We start from the raw sequence: 25,714 nt of genomic DNA, 5'->3' as shown, positions 1-25,714 counted from the left end.
CCTTTCGGTTTGTTTTTAGTGACCGTTGTCCCACAGGACTTTCATAAAACCCTATACATCATGATGACATGTCTCATGAAAGAGGGCCCTAACGTCTTTTCTTTACAAACCTGTTTTTGTCAATGTGTTGTTCCCATACACGCGTTACGTTGGCCCTTCAAACTCCTTGCTTCAATTATAATTGGATCCTCTGGAGCACATAAGCTACAATGTTGGTGACGTGTTGCCCCCGTACTCAGTTGCGATACTATATATGCTATGAGCGCTGATCAACATTTCATTTCCCCCCCCCATATCATACGGAGGTTTCACCCACAGTAATCGCTGTGGGAGTCTTCCACAACCAATATCAGAAAATCAATGCCTGTAACATAACATATCCCACAGATACCGCCGTACCAGGTCCAGGCGGGCTCGGTCGGTTGCGTATCTATGGAATCAGCGATGGGGTGTCGTTCATCACGGAAATGAACAGGAAACCCCCCCCCACGCCAAGGAACAAACCGTTCCGCCAAAAGCGTGGCGTCAAATGGAAGAAAATTCCCATACCTTTGATTCTCACGACATTTTTTACCTCGTCTATCGTATTTTCCCATCGGATCCTTACTTGGGTTCAGTTGCATGTCATGAAATTGAGTTGTCAACGGAACTTGAAAGGTACTCTTTGCGCCGCGTGCCAGTTGTTTCGTGTCAGCGCCCCTACCGCTCTTCTTTGACGGATCCAGAACCGGTAGTCCCGCGCTTCGTCCGTTCAGATGACACCAATTATGCTGGCAGGAAGGAAGATGCCCTTGAACGTGGCGGACGTCCGCCGTCAAAAGAACCATACCATGGACAAGTTAATCGGGGGAAGCTCGTAATTTGTATATGAGAATTATAAACAGCAGCCGTTAGAAATTACTATAAGCAAGAGCAGTAGGTATAAGTAGTAGGAGCGCGATTGATGGTGAGAATACACATGTGATGGTTGGTTCGATTATAATACAAGGAGAATCATTAGTGTGATGGGCGGCGACGGGTCATCGAAGATAAGGATATTTACGATCGTGGGTGCATGATGCGGCGAGGCAAGGGTGGGTAGGTGGGTGTGAGACAAAAACGTCGGGGAAAATGGGTAGATGGTAAATTGCGGGTGCGGGCGTCGAAAAATATGCGAAGTATCGGGAACGGCAGCCGTCGGAGGCTGAATTCAAGAAGAAAAAAACCACAAGATTGGGATGGTTGTACAGGTTGCAGGTTGGTAAAATGATGCAAGGTTGTGTAGGTGGATGCGATGGTGAAAATTATTCAAATGCGTATTGGACGGCGACCGAGCATGCCTCGCTGGCTCCCTTGGCCTGTCCGTGCCGCCGGAGACTCTGCTGAGTATCGAAAAAAGAATCGCATGCGGCGCAGGAGATGGCGCTAGTACTCATCTCGCTGCGAGATGAGGAGCGAGACCGCTTAGAAGTATGCGGCAACTAATTAAAAAAAAAAAAAAAAGAAAGGAAATAATGAGCGTTGATGTAAGAGATCAAAGGAATTACGCAAATGCTTACTGTATGCTCATTGGTATACAGGGCAGAGTCGGATTTCCGCTTGAGCGGTGCAGAAAGAGCTGAATCTGCAAAGAAGTTCCCCCCCCTCAATATGAAGCCTGTGGGCCATAAAGATATCGAAAGCATACCGGCCATCATCGTGCGATAATGAGTCGAAAAGTTCGCCCTCCAGGCGAGGATTCGCTTCATCCGGAGAGAATTTGGGCCGCCGCTCCGCTCATGTCCGGGCTCGCTCCATTCGCGACTGGATGCGCCCTGCTCCTGATAGTCATCGGATGAACAGTAGGATGATCCTATTGACTCTTCGTCGCCGTCTTCACAGAGAGAGGAGCCCTCTGACTGGGAGGTAGATGCATAAGATGAGGATGACGAAGCATAGATTTCGTCGTTGACGGCCTGCCGAGGCGGTGGAGGACCCTCGACGAGCTGTATGATCTGGACACTGTACTGTTGGCGGCAATATAGGCGCGCCTTGCTGTTGACATCGTCAAGGACAGCGAGCTCGTTGTTGGAGGAGGCAAGCATAGTGCGGGCAAAATCGAACATGGCGTTAAGGATATGAGCGTGGTTTAAATTGAAGTGGGGGAAGGGGGTACAGCGTGCGCCACGCGACTTGGCGGATGGGCCATTTTGTACTCGACAGATTTGGGCAGAAACAGATTTGCGGATTCGATCACGCATACAATTCCTTGCTGGATCAAAAGAAGATCTAATGTCCCGATGGTACCGTTCCGCATTTGGAATACACGTGATTTTAAAACTCCTCTTATCAGATGATTCGGATTCCTTTTCGACCAGACTCCTAGCCTTTTCCCAGCATCAAAATGGCTCCGCATCGATTTTCTCATCCCAAATTAGACTCGCTGCATTTATCGTTGCGCGGCTTCTTCTCATACGCCGGATGCACCACGCTCACTGACCATTGCATCGTTGCAAATTAGCAGGAGAAAAGGAAAACAATGTTTCGAAAGCGATGTAGTTAGTAACTCATCATATAACATCGACGAACCCGGATCCATTTCACCTCGCGATGGTCTCCATGGCTATCTCAGCCCCTCCGTGAGAAATTGTTCATGGTCGCATCGGCGCCAGCCATGCCTCGGCTGCTTCAAATTGGTCAATCAGCTCCCTTAGTACTGCGCCTTCCGAATGCAATTGCCGCATCGCTGTCAGCGCCTGTCCCCCCATAGATTCATCAGCGATCGCAACTCTAATCATGGTCCAGAAATGACCCACCACATCCCAGAACCGGAACCCGCGCTCAACTTCCAGCTTGGGACATTTGACGCCCGGGAACGTTTCCTCGCAGATTTCAAGTGCCAACATCTTTGCCTCTTTGACGCCCTCAGCTTGTGGATCACGAACTCTGGTGCCATTGTTGATATGTGTCAATGCATCCAGGTATACCTTGGCAAGTACTCCAAATCCGGTATTCACCTCCGTCTGGAACGGCAGAGATAGTGTTATGTCCAACAGGTCGTCCCGGGCGCGTCGAGCATCCGCACGGAGAAGCATATTCAGCGATGCCACCTCAAGGAGGGTCCGTAGGGCTCGCGTGAGAGACCGCACAAACGAATTGAATACAAGCAGCTCTCGTGATAGAGGGGCAGACCAGGGCTGGGGCTAGACGAAACCATCGCGTTAAAACATGTATCAAACCGACGGCGGATAAGTCACGTTGACGCCTCACCTTAAAGTTCAAGGGAACAATGCTCAGGACCCGCATCACCAGCAACATACACGTTTTCTCGTCATCTGGTGGCGCACGCACACGGGTCAGGAAAGTAACCACATAGCCTTGATAAGAATAAACGAACCCGTGCCGAAACTTGGTCCGCCGCTGAATGCTCGGTTGGACCATAAATGACCGTGCATTACACCCGCCCGTACTAACTCCAAAAACAAGTACAGCGGGTCCTGAAATTTGTCATTCAGTTTGGCTTGTTTGATGGCGGTGTACATGGCACGAGCCAATGGGGAATGTGTGTGAGAATTCATTAAGAACCTGCATTATGTTTTGGACAATCAGTGAGAAATGAAGACATCAGATAAAAAAACAAAACTATTCTTACCCTCGCAACTCCAGGAATCGCCAGATTACGTTGGCGACAACTTCATCTTTTTTCTCAAGGGGACCGCTGGAAGGATTCGTCTTGGCCTTGGTACGCAGGGCGAAGCGTTCCATAGCCGTTGCACCCAGACATAACGCGAAATCAATCGTGGAGGACTAAAGAACACGAAGGGAGAAAAACAGAAACAACGCGCTTTAGCCAAGAATGGTCGCACTTTCCCTAGAACCAAAAAAATGAAAAACCTTACATTCTGTCGTCTCAGCTCTTCTTCCACGATGGCATACGGGACGTTCCAACCGGAGACGCGGTCCGCCAGCTGGGCCGTCTGTTGAGAATTGTGCAACACGGGCTTTTGGGTGTGGTTTGGTCCAGGCTGTTCGAACCAGAAGTAACCGTGTACTTTTCGGTTGGACCAGAAGGAATGGGCTACACTGCTGATCAGTGCCAAGGCAGTAGCACGGGGACCGGTCTGTCCGTCGGTGATAACCTCCTTGACAAATCGTTTGTATTCCGTCGTTTCGCCGTTATCTAGGGGCGGGCTTTCAATGATTTGTCCGCTTGTAAGCCAGACAAGCGCCTGGGGCCCAAGAAGTCCACGGGAGAGGTAAAAATAGATTTCGTCTGGGAGCCGATTTGTGAATATTTCATGAAGATCCTGTGGGATATCCGCAGCCGTGGGGTGGTGAGGTTGATTGGGATGACCGTGGTTGGGAGGGGTGGTGATAGCGAGGGGAAGCGGTTGGACAGTTCCTTCAGAAGACAGGATCAAGGAAAATTTGATCATGGAGCGTGTGCGGGCATAATGTTCGGGATATTGGATAGGTTTGACAACAGGATGCTCCACGAAGGCAAGTACGGCAGCATGTCCGGTCTTGTAATACTTGATCATGTCGACGGTAGCTTTCAGTCCCTGCTCGTGAATGGTAGGTGGGAACGGAGCGGAATGATCAAAACCAACGAGAATGCCGATATCGAGAAATTGTTCTTCGGTTACACCGAGATCGACCATGATTGCACGTTTAGAAACATACATGAACGTGGGCGTGGGCGAGAGCAAGTCCAAGGATGTGATAACCTTGTCCACCCCTGGATACAGAAGCGTGTCGGTGGGACCATATATCGCGTGAATGTAGGATTTTGGATGGCGCTGGAGATAAATTAACTAGAGGAAATTGTTGACGCGGTTAGTAATTGGCTGGACCATAACACAGAAGCTATAGATAAACTCATACCTGCGGCCATGCTAGATACGGTGCAATGATGAACTCGACGTTCCGATGTCTGAAAATTCTCAGCACCATTCTCCACAGATCCCACTGTTGAAAACTACTCCGCCCAGCGAACAACTTGGTCGCCTGGTCTTCAAGACCTGCCTCGTATTTTTCCCATGCATCGCGTCGGTCCTTGCAGGCTTCAGTGTTCTCTAGAAGTTGCTGAGGCTTCCATTTTCTGTTGGGAACAAGTCCTGGAAACACGAAAACGGGCTTGATATGCCATTTTTCGAGGATACGAAGGTCCGACTCGATGCGCTGCGTGAGCGCTAAAGGTAAGCCACCCGTCGCTGCGAGGAGAGGCTCCCTCGACGGTGGGTTGTCGGTGAGCTGCTGAAGATAGTAGGACGCATCAATGCCTAGACGCGAATCGGAAAGGGCTGAAAGCTGGAGTGTTGTCAATTGTTTTCGCTCGGGTAGGTATGCTTCAGGAGAAAAAATATCAGTTCACACGACGCACAATTTCCCCAACAAGACCCACCGTCAAAGTGCTTGATAGGCATTGGGGACAAATCACTCGACTCGAAAAGACGTGATGCTCGTTGGCAACGTCGACAACGACGGAGACAGCAACGGAAACTTATTTCGACAAGACCTTTCCAGACTGCTTAGGTAAGACTGATCACAAACTGAGGTTAGGGTTCGCGCTCGTTTACCCACGCCCCGAGCGTCAGTGGTAATTTTCAACAATATTTTTTTGGTTGCAACAGCCGGTTCAACTTTTACAGGTTTCCTGGGGATCTATTGAATGTCTTCCCGCTGTCATACCGCTCTTGGAATCCATCATTATTGCTTGCCTCTCTTGCTCAGTTGAATATCTTCCATCAAAAGATTGGCAGCCTACAGACCGGCCTCCATATGCATTGACTTATGGTCCGAACTCTCACGTTTTTGGCCAGTCTGATCCCCCTCTCCAAGTATCTTTTACATGCCGTCACAGACGCCCGACCTCATGGCTACAGGTACTAATACTGGCAGATGCTCCTATGATGAACTCTTTCATGAACTCGATAATGTGAGAAAGCCAGACTACTGAATGTCTCCTATGTTCTCAGCAGATGAAAGATCTCAATGCAAGGTGGTGCTTCTTCCCGTATTCATAGCATGGGTTCCTTGTATCCGCCGATGACTTGAGATCATCGATGACGCAGCCTTGGATGAAAACTCGTTCAAGCGATGCTCGCGGGTCCTCGGTGTTGGATATGGTGCTGATCCACCGTTGTTCACTCTCGATGGCAGCAGCAATAACTTACCAGCTGCGCCCTCGAACCGTGAGTCCCATGACTAGACTCCCAGCCATACGCGGATGTTGCCCTTTCCCCTTCCCCTTCCCCTTCCCCTTCCATCGGATCTCATTTCAATTACCTTGGGACGTCTATTTCCATGCTGGACTTATCACTGCCAATCTGCTTCGCTGGCTCGCAAGATCGGACGCAATATCACGTAGTGAAGATTAGGTGGAAAGCCCCACAGCTGCCATACTTATGTGATAGTGAACTATGTGGCGTTTGCGTATATCCGGCTCGATCTTGTCAAGCCACCTCCCCCGCCAAGACGACCCATGGGCCACCCACTCCTTGCCGACCGGAATCTCCGACTATCCCTCGTCCACAGATCCCGACGCTGACGTTCCTTCCCCGCAAGTGTCTCGCTGTCCCACATCGATCTTCCATGGTTCTCGCGCGGTCCGTATCCTTTAGGCGGGTCGGCTCCAAAGTCACGTGTCTGCGGTTGAAAGGCAAGGCCAACGGTTATCATTGATCCGATGGGAAGACGGACTAGAGATTGTCGAGGGGGTGGAGGGGGGGGAAGATCGAAGATTTTGAGGAATACAACGGGCTCGCTGTCTGTAGTACCTTGTACCTCCTGGTTTCTCTGCGCAGCAGCAGATTATGGGTAAAGGCACGCCTAGGCCCCTAATGGATTCAACTTGTTAGCATGGGTAATAGGCGTATCCCAGTGATTCATCGGCGGCCTGATGTGATGGACTGTGGAAATTATGCTCATTCGGAGGTCGTCCTGAGATGAAATGACGTGTGGTTCTGAAAATACACTAGAAGTGATCGCTCGCTTACGGACAACGTCCTTTCGAGCGTCAGTTGAGGCCCAGCACACTCGTTGTTTCGTGTCCATCGCTATTGACGACGTGCCTCAAATGAGCGCTCATTGCCAGGGGTCAGGCAACAAGTCTCAAGGGGGAAGGCTTACCATCGTTTTACTATTTACAGTGCGCACGACCACGATGGCCCGCATCAGCATCGCCCCAAAGGAGATACAGAGGGAAACCCACCCCCCTCCCTCCCAAGTCCCATCGTTGAGCCCAGCGGCTCGCCGCAAGTCCCACAATATGCCTAGAAACCCAATCGAATCCCTCGACTTGGCGTCCCTGTCTTTTGATCACCAACATGATAGAACACCAGGTTAAAGGATAAGGACATACGTACGGCGGTACGTTTTTGAGTTGACGTTTTTTTCTCACGACGGCCTCTTGACAACCAGTGACCAGGTATTAGGATACATAGCGAGTCGAGCGCGGGCACCACGTCCGAGCCACCGCGGGAGCCGCACCAGAACGTTGGAATTACGACGAATATCAAAAAAATTGCGCTGGGAGACGTGCGATAACCAAGCCCACTCTTCTGGTCTAACACGGAAGTAGCTGACCCTAAGTCAGTCATTTGCAAGAAGGAAGGGTGGCGAGTCATATCTCTCTCCACACATCATGAAGGGAGGGAGTTCTATCGATGAAGCTGAGCTGGAAATTGATAGAGCACGCACGCACGCACCTGAGACTATCACCTCCCATCCATCCCGCAAAGACGATGACCAATGGCCGTTCGACACGCATAAAACCAGCATGAGGTACAAACACATGTATTTCATACGGAACTGGGTTGACTGCGATGTCAGGGATACAGCAATGCGCCGGTTATCTAACACAGAACGTGATGTCGGAACGTCCATGAAAAGCCGGAGGAAAATCTTTTCCAAAGGACATAAGTTAAGTTATGACGAAGCCTCCCACGCAAGTCTGGGCCGGTGCCTCCGCTAGAAGCACGCAGATTGGAATTCTAAATTCCGAGTTTTTTTTTTTTTTTTTGTTGGATCCGGTAAGGCGATGGACACAGAGATGTGACGATAGGATAAATCTGTCCTATAGACTGCGTCCCATGGTCCAGGTGACTATCCTCCAAGTGATGTGGTGCTACATGGGAATGGTGAATGTCCTGCAGATGTGAGCGATAACTTGAATTTGAGGTCTAGATGCCCTTTTATAGAGTCAAGAGCAGTGATAACGAGGGAAACTCAGGCCTCGATCCCTTTCATAGCAGGCCTTTAGCTCGTTATTATTTTTAATTTCCTGCGAAATGAATGGATGCTATCTGGCTAGCGCGGCGTCATCATGACATCGAGCTTGCGATCCGATGATTGCCGACTGAAGACTTGCTTGCATCAACGGATAAAGCTGATCATAGATTCGAATTCGGAAAGCCTACGGAAACAGAACTAGTCAGGGTCCAGACTGAGTCTATTCATCCCCACGGGCCTGAGCCAAGATGGGTTAGTAGAGTCAGCTGCTTAACGCGGACACACACGAGAAAAAAGAAATGATCACACAAAAGCAAAATTGGCCTTCCTCAACTTGACTGAATACTTTCTACATGCACAGTACAATGCGAGGAGCTAGGCAATTGAATTCGAGCACCCCATTCTACTACGCAAGCAATAGGCCCGTAGTCTAGCCAAGTTTCAGCTTTAGCTTGGTCTATCCAACTCGGGTCATTAGCAGTCTATTTGAGCGTTGGAGATCCAGCTGAGGTCTAGACGCCTAGGCTCTTGTAGGTTAAGCTCAAGCCCCACGGGGGACGGGGAGTGACCTGCGATTCTTCTCATGAAGCCTCAGCGCAAGTCATCTGCACTGCAGGCTCTGCGTCACTCTTCGCCTTGATTACGATCAGATGCAAACATCACGCCAAATATATTTTTATCTTCCAAATCCTCGACGCCTCCCCCCCTTCTTCGTCGTTGGTTACTATCCAGTTCTGCCTTAATGAGAGATTGTTCATTCAACCAGCTGCTGTCGGCGGGTCCTGATGGTACACTACACTGGCGTTTCTCTCTGTTTGTGGATACTCAACGGATGGCCGCACGCGAAGTTGTGGGTTACCATACCATACATCAAGTGCTTCGACGTTTCAAGATGGGCTATTTCTGTGGCACAAACTTGCCTTGAAATGTTTCAAGCTCCATGGCGCCGGCTACTTACCAATCACTCTTCGCCGAGTCACCGGGCGATTTATATTTCTAAATTGCTCCCATTGTTCCTTGGCTTTCTCTTGGACTTGGGGTCGCGACTTCAGTTCAGTCTCACGGCGCGGATATGCCCGTTTTGGGAAAAGGGCGGGTCGGGGGGGGGGTATCTTATCTCTCCAATTTGAATTGGGACGAAGAACAGGTTTGCTGCATGGGTGAATCACAGGGTGTGCCCCAAGTCGAATCTAGGCATCTAATTCGAACTTTTACCAGTAAGTGTCGTACTCAGGTAAGTAACGGTACCTGAGAAGCCGCATGGTCCAAACGCACTGGTACCGGGCTGAAGTCTAGCGGGCTAATGTGACCCAAAGTTGCTATTTTGGCGAGACTGAAGTAAATCAAGGTCAAAAGTACAGATATTATTCAGGAATGAGTCAAAAAAAAACGAAGACTCTGCGCTTATTTCGCTGCAAGTTCTGGGTGCTAGAGTGGTCAGTAATTTCGGATCTCAACGAGGCATTTTAGCCAGTATGAATATATCGTAGATATCCGGAACAGTAGGCTCAGGAATAGGTACTTGTGCGGTGAATAACCGCAACGAAGAATAGGACCACCACCACCACCGGACCGCCAGAATTAGCACGAGGAACAGGAGTGACGCCGGAGCTCCTAAAACGGGTAGAGACGGGCGAGATCGGGATGAGGCCCAATAGGATAGCAGAATTCCCAGTTCACTCTATTTTGCTCCTGAGCCTCCACGGTCGTGTCCAGACCCGCTGTCTCGTTCTCAGCAACGCCTGAAGAATCGCCGTCGCTGCCGTTGTTTTTTTCACCACCACCACCCACCATCAGTACTACAATGTCGAGTCGCCGCAGACGAGGATGTCTCAAATCGCCCATCGCGAGCCCGAGCCTGGATGCGGGTCAGTCACGGAAATGTGTTGCCTTTTGCGATGCTGGGAGTGAAGAGGTGCATGTAGCTGATGAATGGGATAGGACGCCTTCGGAGCCTGCACGCAGTTTGTCATACCAGTGAGTGGTCGTACGACATGTCGTGGACAGCCAGCAATTACCGTTCACCGCCATGCCACCCGTTCCCGGCGCCCTGTACTGACACTCTACCAAGGGACATACTTGAGCTCAAGGCGATTCAGCGGACACTGCCAAGAGCAAATCAGTTGCCTGATATGTACACTGGCAAACCCGCGTCGCAATTCCTTTCAAAGGTTCCAATAGGCCTATTGCCTTTACTTCCGACGAGCTCACCACCACCACCACCACCAACAACAACTGACCCTTCACCTCCGCGGCAACCATCCGAGGAACGGACCTCGTATTTTCCCCCATCGAGTCCTCCCCCCAAAGTGAAGAAATTTGCTTTCCTGCCTCTTCTAGAAACTCCGCCTGCATCACCATGTTCATGTCCTCCTCCTCCTCCACCTCCACCATCTACGATCAACAGCGGCCATGCACCATTTTTCCATGTCCCACCATCGAAATGTGCCGGCCGGAAAGCTGGCACGCTCCAAGCCGTAGCTTCACCTGGCCTCCTTCCACCGTCTCCACTATTCCTAGATCCTCCTCCTCAGGCTTCAAGCTCGAAAAGTGCCGCGGCGAATAACAATCTACTTGGCTCCGCCACGCCTATTCGGCGGCGGAATGTCATGTACATCAATGGGCAGGAAATCGATTTGGACGAAGAGGAAGAGGCTCAGAAGAGTACGGTTGAAGAGACTATCCGTCCGGAATTAGTCTCATGTTCTTTTCGATCGCGCCGCTCGCGATCGATATCCGCGGGTTCATTGAAACAGGAGAAGCTTCCGCCTTCACCGCCTATACCCATTGCTGCCCCGATACCCACACCGCACAAAGTTGCGTCGTCGCCCTCCTCGAGCGCACCCATATCGACGTTATCGCCTGTCAAGATTCGTTCTTCCTCCCCTGTACAGTCACGTTCATCTGTTCGCTCTCCACCTGCGACGACGAACTCGTTCGCACCTATCAAGGTCGTTCGGGCGACGAGGGATAATAGGAATCCAAGTAATCTCGTATCGCTGTCTTCGTCGTGGCGCAGGTCTCCAAGTCCGCGGACGAGCCCAGTGCCGGTTCCTCTTGCTTAGGTGGTTGCGTGAGTTTGCGAAAAGACACTGTTGTTAGAAACGTGACTCTTTTTACTTTACTAAATTAATTATTGTCATGTCGCAGTGCTTTTCACGGTCCTGTACGTCTCATAGACTATGCATATACGTTTTTTTTTGTATCTTTTTACCGTTGGGTGTTGCGGGTTCGCCGCTACCAGTTGCAGCGGTGGACACTTGACACTGACACGGAGTGGAGTGGGCGGTCATTGCCAAAACCGTCGTATACCTCGTCAGTGATGATGATAATTTTGATTTTCCATGGTTGATTGACAACACCATACTAACTAATCCTTTTGTAGCTTAGCGATCTTTTCGGGACCTGAATCTGAACCTGACTGACTTTTGAACACGATCGTGGCTTGACTTTTGGGCGCCACTTTGGGGGTTGAGAAAACCGATAGGGGCGGTGTGTTAAGTAACGTTCATACGGAAGACCCATTCATATTCGTCGTCATATGCACCGTCATTGATATTGATGCATTGCATGCGGTGGGAAGGGAAGGGAAGGGAAGGCTGCCTACGCTGCGCTGCGCTTCGACTCGACGGGTTCACCCTGCTTATACCGTCTCACGAAGAGGACGGAGTCGGATGGGGGGTTTCCAGGCGCCTGACCTGGCTGGGAGGCAATCAATAAGCTTGTTTGCTGATGAATGGATGGGATGGAACATTTATTTATACATTAATTGGCACACCATGCTGAAAATTCCCGATGCCCACGGCCCACTGCAGAAAATTCAGGGCAGGAGAAGAATGGGTAACTTTTTCTTTTTGAGGCCATCGGGTATTTTATTTTCTTGAACGTGCTGATTCGACTCGACTCTAATTCGAATTCGAATTCATCCAGGAGAAAAGATGCGTAACGTAAACCCTCGGAATACGACTAAACTCGCCACCTTTATTTCTACTGACAGCGTGTCAGCTGACCGATTCCCAATTCCCTCTCAGACCAACTGAGCTAGCTTGTTGGATAGAACGGTGAAAACCCACTCCGGGGACGGGCAGGATAATTTACCGAAATAGAATTGCGGCGGTGAATCATGTCCGGGGTTACTTCAAATAGGCTCGTAAATCGCAAATGTCGACTGGGCACGAATACGAATGCTTCTCAGCCTGCAAGTTAATAGGTCATCCAGGATCCCCCCCTTCGTTTACACGTCACTGAGGCGTTTGGGGTGATCGCCTCATTTAGCGGGCACGGAGAGACTGGCTGACGGGATAGAAAGAAGGCACCTACCTGGCAGAAGGCCTTGGAAGAAGAAGAGAAGGTGGCGCGTTGGAGGAGCTTCGCGTTCACCCGTCAGCGCTGACGCAAAGCGTGGGAGTGACCGACCGACAATATTATTATTATTATTATTAAGTTGTTACCGGGTCCAAGGAACCAGGGCATCATTCTTCGTGCCACTGGTAGCTGTCCTGGGCCTAGAATACACTACACCAAGGGCGATTAGTAGAGGATGAATGGAATTTCCCCCCAACACCGGCGTTCCAGCTGGTTAATAATAAAAAATTCCAGGCGATGGGAAGTGTAGGATTTCACAAGGACCATCATCTATTTATCTTCTTCGGGCTTTTAAGTCGTTTATCTAGAGTGAGGCTCGCCGCGGTGTCCGTATGGGGCAGCCCCTGAGGAAAGCGCCTCGAAGCGGGGCAGAGTCCCTAACCATGACTGGTCGGGGAGAGCATCACCTGCTAGGATAAAGATAAAGATAATAGTTTACAACGGTGCAGGGTTATGTAAGCCATCAGAGGGGTGCACGTTCACTTCAAGCCTTGAAGTGTCTCTCCATCGAAAAATTATCGTTATCAAAACTTGGATATAAACGACAAGTTTGGAGCAAGCTTAACCATGGGCAGAAATTGCACATCACATTGCCCGTATCGCAGTCGACCGACCCCCCCTACGATGTCCTGGAGCAGATTTCCAAATATGGACAGAAAATCGAAAACTCACACCCTCACACGCCAAAAAAAGGAAGGTCTCCCTCCGATCCGCTTCTTGCTCCCGTACACCATCCACCACCAATGGCCCGCGGAGCGTTCATCGTGATCGAGGGCCTCGACAGATCCGGGAAATCCACCCAGACAGCGGGTCTCAGAGCAAGATTGGAGGCCTCCGGGCACGCAGTAAAACTACACAAGTTTCCTGGTAAGCTTCGCATTCACGCGTTTTTGTTTTTTTTTTCTCTCGTCGTGATGTGATGGCTGGTTTCTCTTTCCCCCCCCCCCCAAAGACAGGACCACCTCAATCGGCAAGATGATAGACTCGTACCTCCAGTCCAAGTCGGAGCTCGACGACCATGCGATTCACCTCCTATTCTCCGCTAACAGATGGGAACTTGCGTGAGGATCTCTTTTTTTTTTCCCGACGGCTGGGGGGGGTTGGGGTGGGGGGCATGCGAATGAATGATTGACACCTAGGTCCGCTATCGAAGGTTTTCTCGAGTCCGGGACGACCGTCCTATGCGATCGATACGCGTTCTCCGGCATCGCGTTCAGCGCGTCCAAAGGCCTGCCGTACGAGTGGTGCAGAGCCCCGGACGTCGGGTTGCCCGCACCGGATCTCGTCGTGTTTCTTGATATCACCCCCGAGAAGGCGGGGGAGCGAGGGGGGTACGGTGAGGAGCGGTATGAACAGCAGGAAATGCAGCAGAGGGTGCGAGAGCAGTACACGAGGATCGAATCGGAACATGTCGTTCGGTGGGCAACCATCGACGCAGGAAGGGAAAGAGAGCAGGTCGCTGCTGATATCTGGACGCACGTCCAGCCACTCGTGCACAGTATCGACGATCATCCCATCGCGAAACTCTGGGTTTGAGAAAGCGTAAATATATTAATACCCATTATACAAAGTATCCAGGAGTTTAGAGAAATCTTAGGTGGGGGGAAATAATGACAGCAAAATACAGTGAAAACAAGAAGAATGAGTGTGTGTGTGTATGGCCTATATATCAATCTTTGGAGGATATCTTGGAAACAATCACGGCGAGGGCAATAAGAATACCCCATCGCCATTTCTGCCAGAACAACTGGCCCCATCCACTAGCCCACCCCACAGCAACATTAGCAGTCTCGTCAGTTTTACCTATTGACCCGCGAGGCGCGCTAGTAGGCGATACCGTCGGCACTGTTGGTGTAACCGCCAGAGTGGGCAGGGGAGCAGGCTTGGCTACAACAGGCTGGGCCGCTGGTGCAGTGGGCTGAGGCGCCAAAGGAAAGAGAGCCACAGGTGGTGGTGGTGGTGGCTTGACGATCCCTCGTTCCCGCTCACCCATATTTGGCAAGTCCCTGGGCTGCGGGGTACAATACTGTGATGGCGAAAGCACGATCAGTTAAGCGTAATCATGATGGCAAGGCGTGAAAATCCTCCCCCCCCCGGTCACTGAATTTAATTACTCACTTCGGGGAAAGCCTCCTTGAACCGCGCCTGTGCGAGGTTCCAACCATGACTTCGCAGCGCATAGCTACGCTTGTGAGTATCCGAAGACGTCACCGAACCGGTTGTCATCTCATCCGATAGCATGAACGATAGTAGGCCGGTTAAGCTAACGGGAAAAGCGTAAGCGAGAAGGTAGGGTACAAACAAACATAGCAACAGTCAGGAAAAAGGAGGTGTTGTCACCCGGCTCGGGAAAATGAAAAGGAAAGGAAAGATTGATTACGGAACCCAATATAAATGATGGCCGAAGAAAAGGCGAAAAACGCACATTGTCGCTACGCTCCACGCGGGATTCCACTACTTGCGATATGAGCGATGCGGAGATACAAAAAAAAAAAAAAAGGAAAGCGATGAGACGTACAGATCCGGGATGAAAATCCGACATGGAGAAGCATATCTTCTTGTCGGGGTGAAATCGTCCAGATGGTGTAAGCATCTACGCCAGCACGTCAGGACTCGAGATATGGACCGATAAGAATGATAGACGCACTTTGATACCTGGAGGCTTAAATGGATACTCTGAAGGAAAAAGCAAGAGACCATGGTACTCTCCGCCGGCGAAGGGTGAATCAGGTGGGCCACGCTAAACCAATTCCCGTGAGAAGTGGAACAGACAGTACAGCAGTCCCACCAACGATAATGTAGTTCCCTATCGAGAAACATTAGTCGGCTAAGGGGGAAGCTGAGTGGTAAGAAGACGAAGCGCTCACAGGTCAAGATGTTCTTTTCATCGGGTACAGCCCAAACGAATGGTGGTGGTTCCCTTTGCATGGTTACACATTCCTTGGATAGCTGCGGGCGCGGGTAAGCGATGGCCTTGGGGGAGAAAACAGAACGACATACGCGTTTGCTGGCGGCTTTGGTGGCCATTGAGTTGAGGATTAGAAGGAAAGGGGGAGGGGTGTTCTGGTCAGGTCGTGGCTATTTGTAATCAGCACCGTGAGAAAATAAAGCCCGTTCTCGCGTTCCGTTGATCACCAGGACCAGGTCACGGCCGTCCCATTTCGGCCCCGATACCGGATCCTCGCGCGAACACAGCATCCAAGACCGCAAAGAGGCCCGTCATTTCTCTCTGTCTCTCTTTTGTTTTTTCTAACACTGCTCACTGGAGTGATCTTCAAAGCCCCTTTTCGGACAAACATCATTGCATTGTGGCGCCGTTGCCATGCGGCCCATCAACGTCTGGATTCCTCAATGACTCTTGCCCCCCCCCCCCTCTCTGCTGTAATCGAATCGACGAGTCACTCATCTAGCCATATAAAACAAGGTGGCGAACCCATCACATAACTTTCGGCCCTGAGAAGAGGCAGAGGACGTCGATTCAATGGAACCGGGGAAGACATGTCTCATTTCGTGGAACTGTGTTACAGCGGACATTGGCTACCCGGCGGGATAGTGGAAATCTGCAGCCGAAGAAATGAACGGTGAAAAAGAGTGGTTATACGATCAATGGAAAATAATGACATGCCGATAGTAGTGCATCTGCACTTGGCCTTTGAGCTTGATTAGTTGATGTGTTCGTTACCCCTGGGGAGAAAAAATCTCAATGACATACTCAAAACCAAATGATCCATAAAGCAGCATGTAAAACCTTTTTAGACATTTCCATGGACGGGCCAACGACGCTCACACTCACGACAAGAGGCCTACACTAACATTCAGCAAGGCGAGTGCTTGAAACGAGACTACGCACTCTGACCAAGAAAATTCCCCAATCTGCGACCTTTGTCAGAGCTCAATTGCACGACAAGGGGGGGGAGGAGTTATAGCGGATATATCCCTGATGAGGTCCAATCACATCATGGACCCACTGGGGGGGGGGGGGGGTCCTGCCAAAACTTCCCCAGACTTCGCTGCCGAAGCGACTGGCAGCGGGAGAATTTCTCCGTCCGGAAAGGCATCGCGTCTAGCCTTCACAGCTAGTGGCGATAACAACAGGAGAGTGGGGGGAAAACGTTGGAGACAACCCAGTGGAGTGCGGTTCATTGCTGCCCTACTGGTGGGAAGTATGTAATGAGCATACTAATGACTTCTGAGCCCGGCGCGTACCGTACTAGTTCCTATCGACAGAATTTGAGACTCCACCTGCCTTGATACAAGCCTGAACCAATCCACCCACCCATCGAGAATATTGTCGGCTTGATCTCGCTTGCGACAGTTTCCTAGCCGGATCGGTCCAACTTCTACTGGCCGTACCTTGGGTTAGAATTTGAGAACAGTTTGAGAGGAAAATGGCTGCACTGATCGTAAAGATGAAAGAACTGGCAGATTCAGCCGTAGTGTGCGAAACGTTGTGCTCACCGATGATCCGAGAGTCTGCTGTTGTAGCGCCAGAGATATGTGACCGTTTTACAAAAGCAGCGTGGGTCAAAAGTTAGAGGCTGGGGTCAGAATTATAAAAAATATTCTTCGACATTTTTCAGGAATCGTGGCTAAAATGGGACTCTTGGACAATCACAGCAAATGATAACATTGTATGTTCTGAAACAAAGGGGAGCAACCTACTTAACACATGAGTAAGTGGAGACAAAAAATGTAAAAGCACTTACCTTATCGTCTTCTTCCTCCGCGCCCTCCTTTTGCCTTCATAGCCCTCCTCCTCTCCCGTTCCTCTTCTTTAGCCCGAGCATTCCGTTGGCGTGGGTCAATGACCTCGTAATCCCGCTCTGCCTTCCGACTCTCCTCACCATCGTCTTTCGGGAAACGCAGTGCATGTCCCAAAAATCCACGATCATCATCGACCTCCATGCCAGGGTCGTCTGGCCCCGGCACGCTCTCCACATTCGGCTCCACAGCTTCATCCAGAGGTTCCGGTTCCTCTTCTAGCATCGTACCCTGCAGCTTGCCACGGAATGAATCCAAGGCGGCAAGGATGCCTCCTTCATCTCGCCGTTTCCCCCTCTTGCGCAGACCACGACCCTTGGAGTACTTGGATAGCTCTTCTTCGAGAAACGACTTCTTGGTACGTTTCGCCGCACGCTCATCGTCGCTGTCATAGCCGTCACGCCGCTTCGTGAGTTTCCGGATTTCGGCTTCCATCTTCTCAATTTCGTCTTTGCGGGCATTCTCTCCGGCAGCCAGCCCTTGAGCGTGTTGTTCCCGGATTTTGGTTAAATCCGAGGCAGCTTTCTTCTTGTTGGCCTGGAACATTGTGAGATAGTTATGACTTAGGCGGTGTGTGGTACGTACTTTCATCTCGGGCGTCTCCTGGGGCGTCTTCACACTTGTCTTTGGAGGATTTCTCACAAAGTCGGGAATTGACACTGAGGGCCGGGGATCCTCCGCCACTACGCTCTCCCGTTAGATAGAAAATATAATAAACGGGTAGGGGGCATACAGTCTGTTCGGGCAATCCCCTTCTTTTTGAATGAAACGACTTCCTCTTCAGCATTGTCGTCGTCAAAACTCAATAGTTTGACGTTCCTGCCAATACAGTTTAGAAGAGAGAAGGAACGAGAACAGAAAGTCCGACTTCTTTGCCCCCTTACGTCGCTCCATTTCTTCCCTCTCACGCTGTGCCTGCTCTCTTGCGCGAGCCTGGGCGCGTCTCTCTTCGGCTGTAATTCGAGGGACAATATCCTCAAAAGGATTGTCGACTATGCGGATGCCTTTGATTTTAGGTGGACTGGTGATGGTGAGGCTAAGGAGGATGCTAGATAGGCTATGCCGCTCACTATAACGGTCGCCCATCGCTATCGAGTTCTAGAGATGGTGGTGGTGAACACCCAGGAGCATGTATGGACGGAAGACATACCCATGTCGCCTATTTTCATGACATCTGCCAGCCCGCAGGTTAGAGCGAATGCGTGCCACTACGATGAGGTACTCACTATACACTGTGTCCCCAACAAGTCTTCCGAATAACGTATGCTTTCCATGTAGCTCGTCAGCTCTGTCTATTCCACGGTCAGGTCAGTGTTAGAACATCCAGGATATACCGTGCTCACCAAGAGTGATTATAAACTGCGAATCATTCGAGTTCTTCTTCCCATTGTTGGCCATGGCCACGAGCCCACGATGAGCGAAGCGTAGCCGTGGATGAATCTCATCCTCGAAAACGTCTGCAGGGATGAAGAGGTGAGTTTGGCCAGCGGAGCAGTTTCCATGGGGCGTACCGCCGTAGATTGATTCTCCACCAGCACCGGTACCCGTTTTATCACCAGTTTGTACCAAGAACCCGGGTACTACGCTGGAAACAGGACATGTCAAAACGTACCACAGGTAAAGATGACAAGACTGCCGCACCGATGAAATATTACGCCATCATAGTATCCTGTGCAGAGAGCGATATTACGCCACGGGTCCGCGGACTACAGAGAACTCACAGACCCTCCATAGCCAGCGTCAAAAAGTTGCGGCATGTCTTGGGAGTTTCCTTGCACAAATGATTCAGTTCAAGGCAATGAGTCAGTATTCTCAAGTAAATACCTTGGACCATAGTTCGATGTCGATTTCACCGACAGTGGTGTCAATGATTACACGTCCTTTGGTGGGTAATGCCATCAAGGTGAGAGAGATCAGGTCGTGCGAAACCGTCAAATGGGGACGTGACGTATATCACGTGATGTAACTTTCTATACGTTACAACCTCGACGCGCTTCTTCTGTCTTTCCTTTCACCACGTCCACCATGTATGGAAGGGACAAGGATGACGACGCAAATGGTGCCTTTTCCGCTTTCTTTTTTTTTGTAGTCTTGCTGAATTTTGTCAGATAACGACCCTGGTTTCGTTACGTTTTTCGGAAAGCTGCCTTCAAAATCTCCAGAGACTGGGACTCTGCGACTGTTCCACCGAACGGCGCCTGATGAATTCTACTCTGCTTATGGACCAGACGCGCTATATGCAGCCACTCATGTCTTTCATACCAACTCGGTGATCAAATACCTCGGAGCTGGAGGACGACTAGTCGGGCTTCCCTATGTCTCTCTTAAAGTCAGCATAGCCCAAATGCTGCTCAGGGAAGCCCTCACGACCAAGCAACTCCGCGTAGAGATATGGGTCCCGGAAACTCCAGGAAAGAAGTGCTCCAAGTACAGGTTGGACAAGGAGGTGCTCAGGCTGGATTGTTTGTTGCTAGAAGAAACGTCCTGACAACCATCGTAGGCATCCCCGGGGAATCTCCAGGCGGTGGAAGATCTGCTTTTCGTTTCGTCTGACTTACTCTCAGCGCCCATTGTCATGGCCATCAAGGTTAATACTACCTCGGCCACTGGAGGAGGCAAAGACAAAGTCAAGTCCGTCGGCATCGCGTTTGCAGACACGAGCATACGCGAGCTGGGCGTAGCGGACTTTGTGGATAATGATCTATTCTCAAATACCGAAGTGCGTTTCCTTTGTCATGATGATTGATGTCTTGGCACTCACTGGTCTGTAGTCACTTATCATTCAGCTCTCTGTCAAGGAGGCTATCCTTCCGACAGGAACTGCCTCTGGAAATACTGATCGAGACCTTGACCTTAACAAACTAAAAGCTGTCCTTGACCGTTGCGGTGTAGTGATCACCGAGCGAAAGCCTAGTAGGATTCCTGAGTTTCTTTTTGTCTGACGTGTGCTAATTATGCTATGCAGGCGAGTTCATGGCCAAAAACATAGCCGATGATCTAGCACGTCTCTTGTCAAAGACTCCAGCACCAGCAACCGGATCTGCTGATGCATCAGTTTCCATCCGTATGTCTACAGTTATGGCCCAGTTATGTTAGCTGACATCAAGTTAGCCCAACTTTCCCTTCCGGTTGCACCGGCTGCGCTATCTGCTTTGATAGCATATCTCTCACTCCTCGCAGATTCGACCAACCATGAAGCTTATACCATCCGGACCCACGATTTGTCCCAGTATATGAAGCTTGATGCTAGTGCGCTGCGCGCGCTGAACTTGACAGAAGCTCCTGGAAACGCTGTGAGTTTCGGCTCTTGTATGCTGCTGACACTCGCATTAACTTCGGATGTAGGGCACAACGACACGTAATACGACCCTTCTCGGTCTCCTCAACAAATGCAAAACGGCTCAAGGCACGCGTCTTCTCGCTACGTGGCTCAAGCAGCCATTAATCAATCTCCATGAGATTCGTATGTTCGTTGAACTTTCCGTCTGTCTCATGAGATGAATTGTGGTAAACAGGGAAACGGCAAAACTTGGTGGAAATATTTGTCGACGACTCAAATTCTCGCCGTAGTCTTCAGGTCAGAAGCTTTAGCTTGAATGAAGTCGAATCGTTCTGAGTTATGATGCAGGATGACTACATGAAAGTGATGCCCGATTTGCATCGGCTGTCGAAGCGATTCCAGAAGTCCCTGGCATCCCTCGAAGATGTCGTTCGCGTGTATCAAGTTGTCTTGAAGGTAACGTTTTTGGCACGCAGATTGATGTGGAATTGATTGGAAGGACCGCAGCTTCCTGGCATGATCGAGACACTCAGCGATGTTCAGACCAAAGAGGAGTACACGTCCTTGATAGACGAAGGTTACCTCACCGCTTTGCGTGTAAGGCCCTTGGTGTCTAATCCACGACTAGTGGTAACTTTCTTTTCAGGAACACGGGTCCAACCTTTCAAAGTATAGTGAAATGGTGGAGCAAACGCTCGACTTGGATCAGCTCGATCATCATAGCTATGTCATCAAGCCAGAGTTCGATCCGAGGTTAAAAGAGTATGCAGAGGAGCTTGCCATGGTTTGCCTTTGTTTCTGCAATCATGCGGACGTGCTTTGAACGATCCTTTCTACAGATTCGTGACGGTCTTGATGAAGAACACCAATCCGTCGGTCACGATCTCAAGATGGAGCTCGACAAGAAACTTCACCTAGAGAACAGCCAAGTGTATGGATATTGCTTTCGTCTAACGAAAAATGTTTGTTGTCGCCATTCAGTCATTTCAGCTTGAGCTGAGGTGGAATAATAGGATGCCAAGGGCCTTTCAACGAAGAAGTATATCGAGCTGGGAACCACTAAAAGCGGCGTCTACTTCACCACAAAGACGTTAAAAAACCTTGCCGAAGATTTCAAGGACATATCAGACAAATACAGCCGGACCCAGAGTGGCTTGGTCAAAGAGGTTGTTAACATAGCATGTAAGTACAGACGTCTGCTTTTCTCCTCATGCTCTCATGCCCCTGGATGTAGCCACGTACACCCCGATTCTAGAGTCACTGGATAATATCATCGCGCATCTCGACGTAATTCTCAGGTGCGTCCGTCATATTGAGCTTGGACAAATGGCTCATTTATACCAAAGCTTCGCCCACGTGTCTGTTAATGCTCCTGAACCATACGTCAAGCCGATGGTCTTTGAAATGGGTATGCCTGCTATTTTTTGTGTCCACTCACCCCAAGCTTATTCAATGCAATAGGTGTCGGAAGCCTAGTCCTCAAGGATGCTAGACATCCCTGCCTTGAAGTCCAAGATGACGTTCATTTCATTGCCAATGATATTGAGATGATCAAAGGTATGCTATTTCTCTCCCGCTGGTAAATATCGTCTCACAATACTTTCAGGCGAAAGCGAGTTCCAGATCATCAGTAAGCGTCCAGCCTTTGTTACATCGATCATCTTGCTCAAGGTTGTGTAGCCGGTCCCAATATGGGTGGGAAATCAACTTACATTCGACAAGTTCGCTTTCATGCCATTCCCTTTTTTGAATTAAGATCTAATGAAGTATCCTTAGACGGGTGTGATTGCTCTCATGGCCCAGACTGGATGCTTTGTGCCTTGTTCCGAGGCTAAACTTCCTATCTTTGACTCGGTTTTATGTCGCGTGGGCGCAGGGGATAGTCAGCTGAAGGGCGTCTCCACTTTCATGGCGGAAATGTTGGAAACGGCAACCATCCTTCGTGTCAGTGGTGTTTTGATATTTGTTATGTATGGTGGCTCATCTAATTTCAGTCGGCTACTCCTAATTCTCTCATAATCATCGATGAACTTGGACGAGGTAGGACGGCTTCTGATATCTTTGAGAATAACATTCACCTGTGGTAGGTACCTCGACGTATGATGGATTTGGCTTAGCTTGGGCAATCTCAGAGTAAGCCTACTTATTTGCTAGGTTGTTCCTGCTGATGTCAGTCCTTAGACACATTGCTTCCAAGATACACGCATTTTGCCTTTTTGCAACACATTTTCATGAGCTTACTGCGCTAGACCAGCAAATTTCTCATGTAAAGAACTTACATGTGGTGGCCCATGTTGCTGATACTCCCGACGAGAATCAGCGACGTGATATTACGCTGCTTTACAAGGTCGAGCCAGGTAAGCGCCTTTGTTCAAGCGGGAATATCCGCTTACTCGAAAATGTTTCGTGTAGGTATTTCTGACCAAAGTTTTGGTATCCACGTCGCCGAATTGGCGAATTTCCCAGAAAATGTTGTCAGGGTGTGCATCTTGTGTCTCTCAAAAGTACTAAGCTCAAAAGATTTGTTTACAAAGCTCGCACGTCGGAAGGCAGAGGAACTGGAAGATTTTGGCGGTGGTCAGCATCATTTTTTTTTGATTTCGTTTGAGGATAGGACCCTGAAACTATTTTTCCAGCCAACGATTCGACCGACGATGACATACCCGTTGAAGTGACAAATGAGGGTATTGCCATCGTTGAGGAGCTACTCTCCACTTGGGCTGCGTCGCAGAAGCAAGGTGATGACGAAGACGTTGTTATGGAAGATATTGATGGCATCTCTGCGGAAAGCCAATTGGAAGAGCTGAAGCGATGCTTCGATGCCTTTCAACCAAAAATAGAGGGCAATGCGTGGCTTCAATCCTTGCTTGCTACGCTCTAGTACTAGTGCTTCATTTCATTCTGGATTGGATAATATGTAGACATTATATTAAGTTTGCTCTGTCTTTTGTATATAATGCTTTGTGTAAATATTTCGTCGATGATGTACATTTCTTGAAGGAAGACAGTGATAGGGCACTTTATCTTAAGAAGCATTGAGGCGTTGCCTGACCAGCCGCTTTTTTAATAGGATACCCTTGTAAGGAATTCTTGAGCCCTCTCGAGATCTTGTACGTCTAAGCTCTAAGTTCAAAAGAATCAGCTACTTTGTTGAAGTTAAGTCCAAAGCTGATTGAACGCGCGATCCGTCCCAATTCAGATATCACCGCCAGGTTCTCACGCGCCTCAAATACATACAGGTGTCCCTGCTACGCGGCAGCGCAGCGTCATTAGTGCGGGGTTCAATGACAACACGATATGCAATGGGCAGATAACATTCAAGAAACCCACCACGCAGTCCAATGAAGAAACTACGGTCCGTCCTGCTGCAGATCAGAAATCTATTTCAACGAATATGTACAATAAATAATTTCCCAGTCATCGTTCAATTCACCGATTAATTCCTCCTTAGCGCCAAAACTCCCCGAAGCAGCTTCAAGGACCCGGGTGTAAGTTATCCTCGCAGCCTGCCGACGAGAACGTTCCCATTGTCTATTGTTATTATTGACTAACTTTTTCCCCATGCTTTCTCCGTTGAAGGCACGCCCACTTCTCAGACATTCGGGTGCTTCTGGCATGTGAACTTTCAATCAAAATAAGTATATCCTGTCCATGAATGTCATTACATCGGCGGTGGTATGATGCGGCAGTCTTAATGTCCATCAATGAAAAAAAAAGAAACAATAAGCGATTGTATGTTCAGACACCGTCCATGAGCCACGTTTCCTTTGGAGTCCTGCTACCAATCAGAGCCATTAAACGTCTGGAAACTCCGGTCCCAACTACTGACGGTCATCTGTGAGCAACGTCATTCAGAAAAAGAACGAAGGGCTCACGAATTTATACACAGAGCGTCCCCTTTCATGACACAACGCATCCCCCGTCCGTGGAACACAATTCAGTCGCTTCATTCTGCGAAGTGTTATCCGGGACACTGAGCCCGACCGTGCCAAGGATGAACTCGATGAAGTTATCCATAAATATTATGAGGATGTTCGTAGAAGATTATGAGCGCAGACCAGTGCAGCTGTGTGATCTAGGTAGTAAATAGGTGAAGACAGAGAAGGATTCATGGCAGCCTTTTATACGTGGCCCTTGCGCGGCCGGTCTTATTGTCTCGTCCCAAAGCGCAACGGCACTTTTCCTGGCGTAGACAATAAGATACCTTAACGCTTTGAGGGCTGTCGCTTCGGAGACGGTTGCCACTGGTCGGGTGACGAATCATTGCGCTTTGCAAAAGTCAATTCGGCTGATGTGTGCGTGCTTCGCGACGGCATCTTCTCGTCTCATCAGGGCCGCCCCGGTAGCATCAAACAATATCATTTGCCGCGAGCGCCCTACATACAAGATAATGTTATTGTTCTGAGAGGCTGTCCGCACACTGGCGGCCTCACGGCTAAGCACCGGCAAAAAAAAAACTGACCACTAACGGGACTAGTTCCGGATCATGTCCGTCCTCTATAGTTTCTCCAACAGCAAGGGCTATACGGTGCATTGCAGTGCTAGTACTCCACGCCGACAGAAGGACACAAAAGGTAGACGCAGTTCTAATTCGATGCCAAAAGCATACCGATGAAGCCCAAACAATTGACTGCGTCAGGCCTTGATTTTATGAAGGGCAGAAACAGGTGTAAGGGAAGGAGTGCATGTAAGATATGCTGTAATGAGAGTCTGGAACGTGGTTTGAACATCATATGGAGGGAAGATACCACCACAGCAACGACCGTACCGACGCCGGGTCAGGAACGATGTTCCGGCTGGCCATTGGCATCGACGTGCGACTCGGTAGGATATGTAGCACCCGTGTCGCTGTGGGTGAGCAGAGTATCTATTTTTAAAGAGGACCGGTTCCTCTCATGAGGCTCAAACACCGAGACCACAGAGGGAGGTGTTGAGAATAGACAGGGACGACACGAGACGGGCATGAGGAGTGCCGTATAGTGAAACAAGAAGCCGTGGTGATGGTTCCTGCTCAAAGGCGTGGTATCCTTGTGCGTGTCGATCCGTGGCTGGTATCATACCTACGGTCGTGCTTGGTACAGAGAACACGAACACGTCGAGTCTTGCGCCAAACTTCAT

General features: G+C 49.8%; 12 protein-coding genes across 12 annotated transcripts in view; 4 read left to right on the top strand and 8 right to left on the bottom strand.

Moving 5' to 3' along the window:
• BT62DRAFT_326884 (uncharacterized protein) overlaps positions 1–263 on the top strand; it is a 274-nt gene extending 11 nt beyond the window's left edge. The window contains exon 1 of the mRNA XM_043180508.1: positions 1–263. This exon is cut by the window's left edge and continues 11 nt beyond it. Coding sequence (XP_043036845.1) covers positions 61–219 — 159 coding nt within the window. The 5' untranslated portion in view covers positions 1–60 and the 3' untranslated portion in view covers positions 220–263.
• Positions 179–1,144, bottom strand: BT62DRAFT_326870 (uncharacterized protein). Its single transcript, XM_043180507.1, has one exon. It carries the CDS (start codon positions 825–827, stop codon positions 309–311), a length of 519 nt encoding a protein of 172 aa, XP_043036844.1. The 5' UTR covers positions 828–1,144; the 3' UTR covers positions 179–308.
• Positions 1,145–1,283: 139 nt separating this feature from the next.
• On the bottom strand, positions 1,284–2,063 carry BT62DRAFT_903409 (uncharacterized protein; the record flags this gene model as incomplete). Its single annotated transcript, XM_043183524.1, has 3 exons — positions 1,284–1,460; positions 1,539–1,603; positions 1,667–2,063. 3 exons carry the CDS (start codon positions 2,061–2,063, stop codon positions 1,284–1,286), a joined length of 639 nt encoding a protein of 212 aa, XP_043036843.1.
• A 470-nt stretch (positions 2,064–2,533) lies between these two features.
• Positions 2,534–3,502, bottom strand: BT62DRAFT_326756 (uncharacterized protein). Its single transcript, XM_043180505.1, has 3 exons — positions 3,229–3,502; positions 2,775–3,161; positions 2,534–2,714 (listed from the first exon to the last, which is right to left on the bottom strand). Exons 1-3 carry the CDS (start codon positions 3,397–3,399, stop codon positions 2,610–2,612), a joined length of 663 nt encoding a protein of 220 aa, XP_043036842.1. The 5' UTR covers positions 3,400–3,502; the 3' UTR covers positions 2,534–2,609.
• A 1,237-nt stretch (positions 3,503–4,739) lies between these two features.
• Positions 4,740–5,535, bottom strand: BT62DRAFT_326770 (uncharacterized protein). Its single transcript, XM_043180506.1, has 2 exons — positions 5,363–5,535; positions 4,740–5,306 (listed from the first exon to the last, which is right to left on the bottom strand). Exons 1-2 carry the CDS (start codon positions 5,382–5,384, stop codon positions 4,837–4,839), a joined length of 492 nt encoding a protein of 163 aa, XP_043036841.1. The 5' UTR covers positions 5,385–5,535; the 3' UTR covers positions 4,740–4,836.
• A 1,286-nt stretch (positions 5,536–6,821) lies between these two features.
• Positions 6,822–7,775, bottom strand: BT62DRAFT_934953 (uncharacterized protein). The gene is made up of 4 exons (XM_043186826.1): positions 7,668–7,775; positions 7,326–7,619; positions 6,957–7,271; positions 6,822–6,900 (listed from the first exon to the last, which is right to left on the bottom strand). Exons 2-3 carry the CDS (start codon positions 7,557–7,559, stop codon positions 7,233–7,235), a joined length of 273 nt encoding a protein of 90 aa, XP_043036840.1. The 5' UTR covers positions 7,560–7,619; positions 7,668–7,775; the 3' UTR covers positions 6,822–6,900; positions 6,957–7,232.
• A 2,094-nt stretch (positions 7,776–9,869) lies between these two features.
• On the top strand, positions 9,870–11,309 carry BT62DRAFT_326383 (uncharacterized protein). Its single transcript, XM_043180504.1, has 2 exons — positions 9,870–10,167; positions 10,262–11,309. Exons 1-2 carry the CDS (start codon positions 9,995–9,997, stop codon positions 11,253–11,255), a joined length of 1,167 nt encoding a protein of 388 aa, XP_043036839.1. The 5' UTR covers positions 9,870–9,994; the 3' UTR covers positions 11,256–11,309.
• A 2,084-nt stretch (positions 11,310–13,393) lies between these two features.
• On the top strand, positions 13,394–14,182 carry BT62DRAFT_934948 (P-loop containing nucleoside triphosphate hydrolase protein). The gene is made up of 3 exons (XM_043186825.1): positions 13,394–13,422; positions 13,508–13,616; positions 13,695–14,182. Exons 2-3 carry the CDS (start codon positions 13,531–13,533, stop codon positions 14,089–14,091), a joined length of 483 nt encoding a protein of 160 aa, XP_043036838.1. The 5' UTR covers positions 13,394–13,422; positions 13,508–13,530; the 3' UTR covers positions 14,092–14,182.
• Positions 14,183–14,224: 42 nt separating this feature from the next.
• On the bottom strand, positions 14,225–15,582 carry BT62DRAFT_982068 (UBC-like protein; the record flags this gene model as incomplete). Its single annotated transcript, XM_043189651.1, has 7 exons — positions 14,225–14,581; positions 14,674–14,818; positions 14,981–15,009; positions 15,074–15,148; positions 15,203–15,295; positions 15,412–15,504; positions 15,556–15,582. 7 exons carry the CDS (start codon positions 15,580–15,582, stop codon positions 14,225–14,227), a joined length of 819 nt encoding a protein of 272 aa, XP_043036837.1.
• Positions 15,583–17,262: 1,680 nt separating this feature from the next.
• Positions 17,263–19,215, bottom strand: BT62DRAFT_982067 (cyclophilin-like protein; the record flags this gene model as incomplete). Its single annotated transcript, XM_043189650.1, has 12 exons — positions 17,263–17,853; positions 17,902–17,999; positions 18,050–18,135; positions 18,167–18,337; positions 18,387–18,414; positions 18,467–18,490; positions 18,543–18,608; positions 18,660–18,773; positions 18,828–18,901; positions 18,958–18,985; positions 19,042–19,087; positions 19,141–19,215. 12 exons carry the CDS (start codon positions 19,213–19,215, stop codon positions 17,263–17,265), a joined length of 1,401 nt encoding a protein of 466 aa, XP_043036836.1.
• Positions 19,216–19,292: 77 nt separating this feature from the next.
• BT62DRAFT_934944 (DNA mismatch repair protein) lies at positions 19,293–23,609 on the top strand. The gene is made up of 25 exons (XM_043186824.1): positions 19,293–19,375; positions 19,425–19,762; positions 19,817–20,035; positions 20,088–20,229; positions 20,282–20,380; positions 20,428–20,609; positions 20,662–20,779; positions 20,832–20,893; positions 20,945–21,052; positions 21,104–21,193; positions 21,243–21,380; positions 21,436–21,558; positions 21,610–21,778; positions 21,831–21,894; positions 21,943–22,004; positions 22,058–22,153; positions 22,203–22,226; positions 22,277–22,317; positions 22,373–22,540; positions 22,591–22,636; positions 22,684–22,729; positions 22,778–22,953; positions 23,009–23,076; positions 23,131–23,173; positions 23,233–23,609. The coding sequence occupies exons 1-25, from the start codon at positions 19,342–19,344 to the stop codon at positions 23,475–23,477; spliced, it is 2,901 nt and encodes a 966-aa protein (XP_043036835.1). The 5' UTR covers positions 19,293–19,341; the 3' UTR covers positions 23,478–23,609.
• Positions 23,610–24,801: 1,192 nt separating this feature from the next.
• Positions 24,802–25,714, bottom strand: BT62DRAFT_1009115 (uncharacterized protein; the record flags this gene model as incomplete). Its single annotated transcript, XM_043177509.1, has 3 exons — positions 24,802–24,912; positions 25,365–25,444; positions 25,507–25,714. The coding sequence occupies 3 exons, from the start codon at positions 25,712–25,714 to the stop codon at positions 24,802–24,804; spliced, it is 399 nt and encodes a 132-aa protein (XP_043036834.1).

Source organism: Guyanagaster necrorhizus (assembly GCF_019112545.1).
Source record: "Guyanagaster necrorhizus MCA 3950 unplaced genomic scaffold BT62scaffold_23, whole genome shotgun sequence".
Lineage (NCBI taxonomy): Eukaryota > Fungi > Basidiomycota > Agaricomycetes > Agaricales > Physalacriaceae > Guyanagaster > Guyanagaster necrorhizus.
Note: the sequence above shows the minus strand (reverse complement) of the source record. Positions and strands in the feature narration are given on the sequence as shown.

Coding starts and splice junctions, on each gene's coding strand:
- BT62DRAFT_326870 (XM_043180507.1), bottom strand. CDS start 827: ATGGTTCTTTTGACGGCGGACGTCCGCCACGTTCAAGGGCATCTTCCT.
- BT62DRAFT_326756 (XM_043180505.1), bottom strand. CDS start 3,399: ATGGTCCAACCGAGCATTCAGCGGCGGACCAAGTTTCGGCACGGGTTC. Junction 3,162..3,228: donor TTGTTCCCTTGAACTTTAAG/GTGAGGCGTCAA, acceptor GGTTTCGTCTAG/CCCCAGCCCTGGTCTGCCCC. Junction 2,715..2,774: donor GGTTCCGGTTCTGGGATGTG/GTGGGTCATTTC, acceptor ATGGGGGGACAG/GCGCTGACAGCGATGCGGCA.
- BT62DRAFT_326770 (XM_043180506.1), bottom strand. CDS start 5,384: ATGCCTATCAAGCACTTTGACG. Junction 5,307..5,362: donor GCCTATCAAGCACTTTGACG/GTGGGTCTTGTT, acceptor TTTCTCCTGAAG/CATACCTACCCGAGCGAAAA.
- BT62DRAFT_934953 (XM_043186826.1), bottom strand. CDS start 7,559: ATGACTGACTTAGGGTCAGCTACTTCCGTGTTAGACCAGAAGAGTGGG. Junction 7,272..7,325: donor CAACTCAAAAACGTACCGCC/GTACGTATGTCC, acceptor GGTGATCAAAAG/ACAGGGACGCCAAGTCGAGG.
- BT62DRAFT_326383 (XM_043180504.1), top strand. CDS start 9,995: ATGTCGAGTCGCCGCAGACGAGGATGTCTCAAATCGCCCATCGCGAGC. Junction 10,168..10,261: donor GCACGCAGTTTGTCATACCA/GTGAGTGGTCGT, acceptor CACTCTACCAAG/GGACATACTTGAGCTCAAGG.
- BT62DRAFT_934948 (XM_043186825.1), top strand. CDS start 13,531: ATGATAGACTCGTACCTCCAGTCCAAGTCGGAGCTCGACGACCATGCG. Junction 13,617..13,694: donor GCTAACAGATGGGAACTTGC/GTGAGGATCTCT, acceptor ATTGACACCTAG/GTCCGCTATCGAAGGTTTTC.
- BT62DRAFT_934944 (XM_043186824.1), top strand. CDS start 19,342: ATGTATGGAAGGGACAAGGATGACGACGCAAATG. Junction 20,780..20,831: donor AATCAATCTCCATGAGATTC/GTATGTTCGTTG, acceptor TGTGGTAAACAG/GGAAACGGCAAAACTTGGTG. Junction 21,895..21,942: donor CATCTCGACGTAATTCTCAG/GTGCGTCCGTCA, acceptor TTTATACCAAAG/CTTCGCCCACGTGTCTGTTA.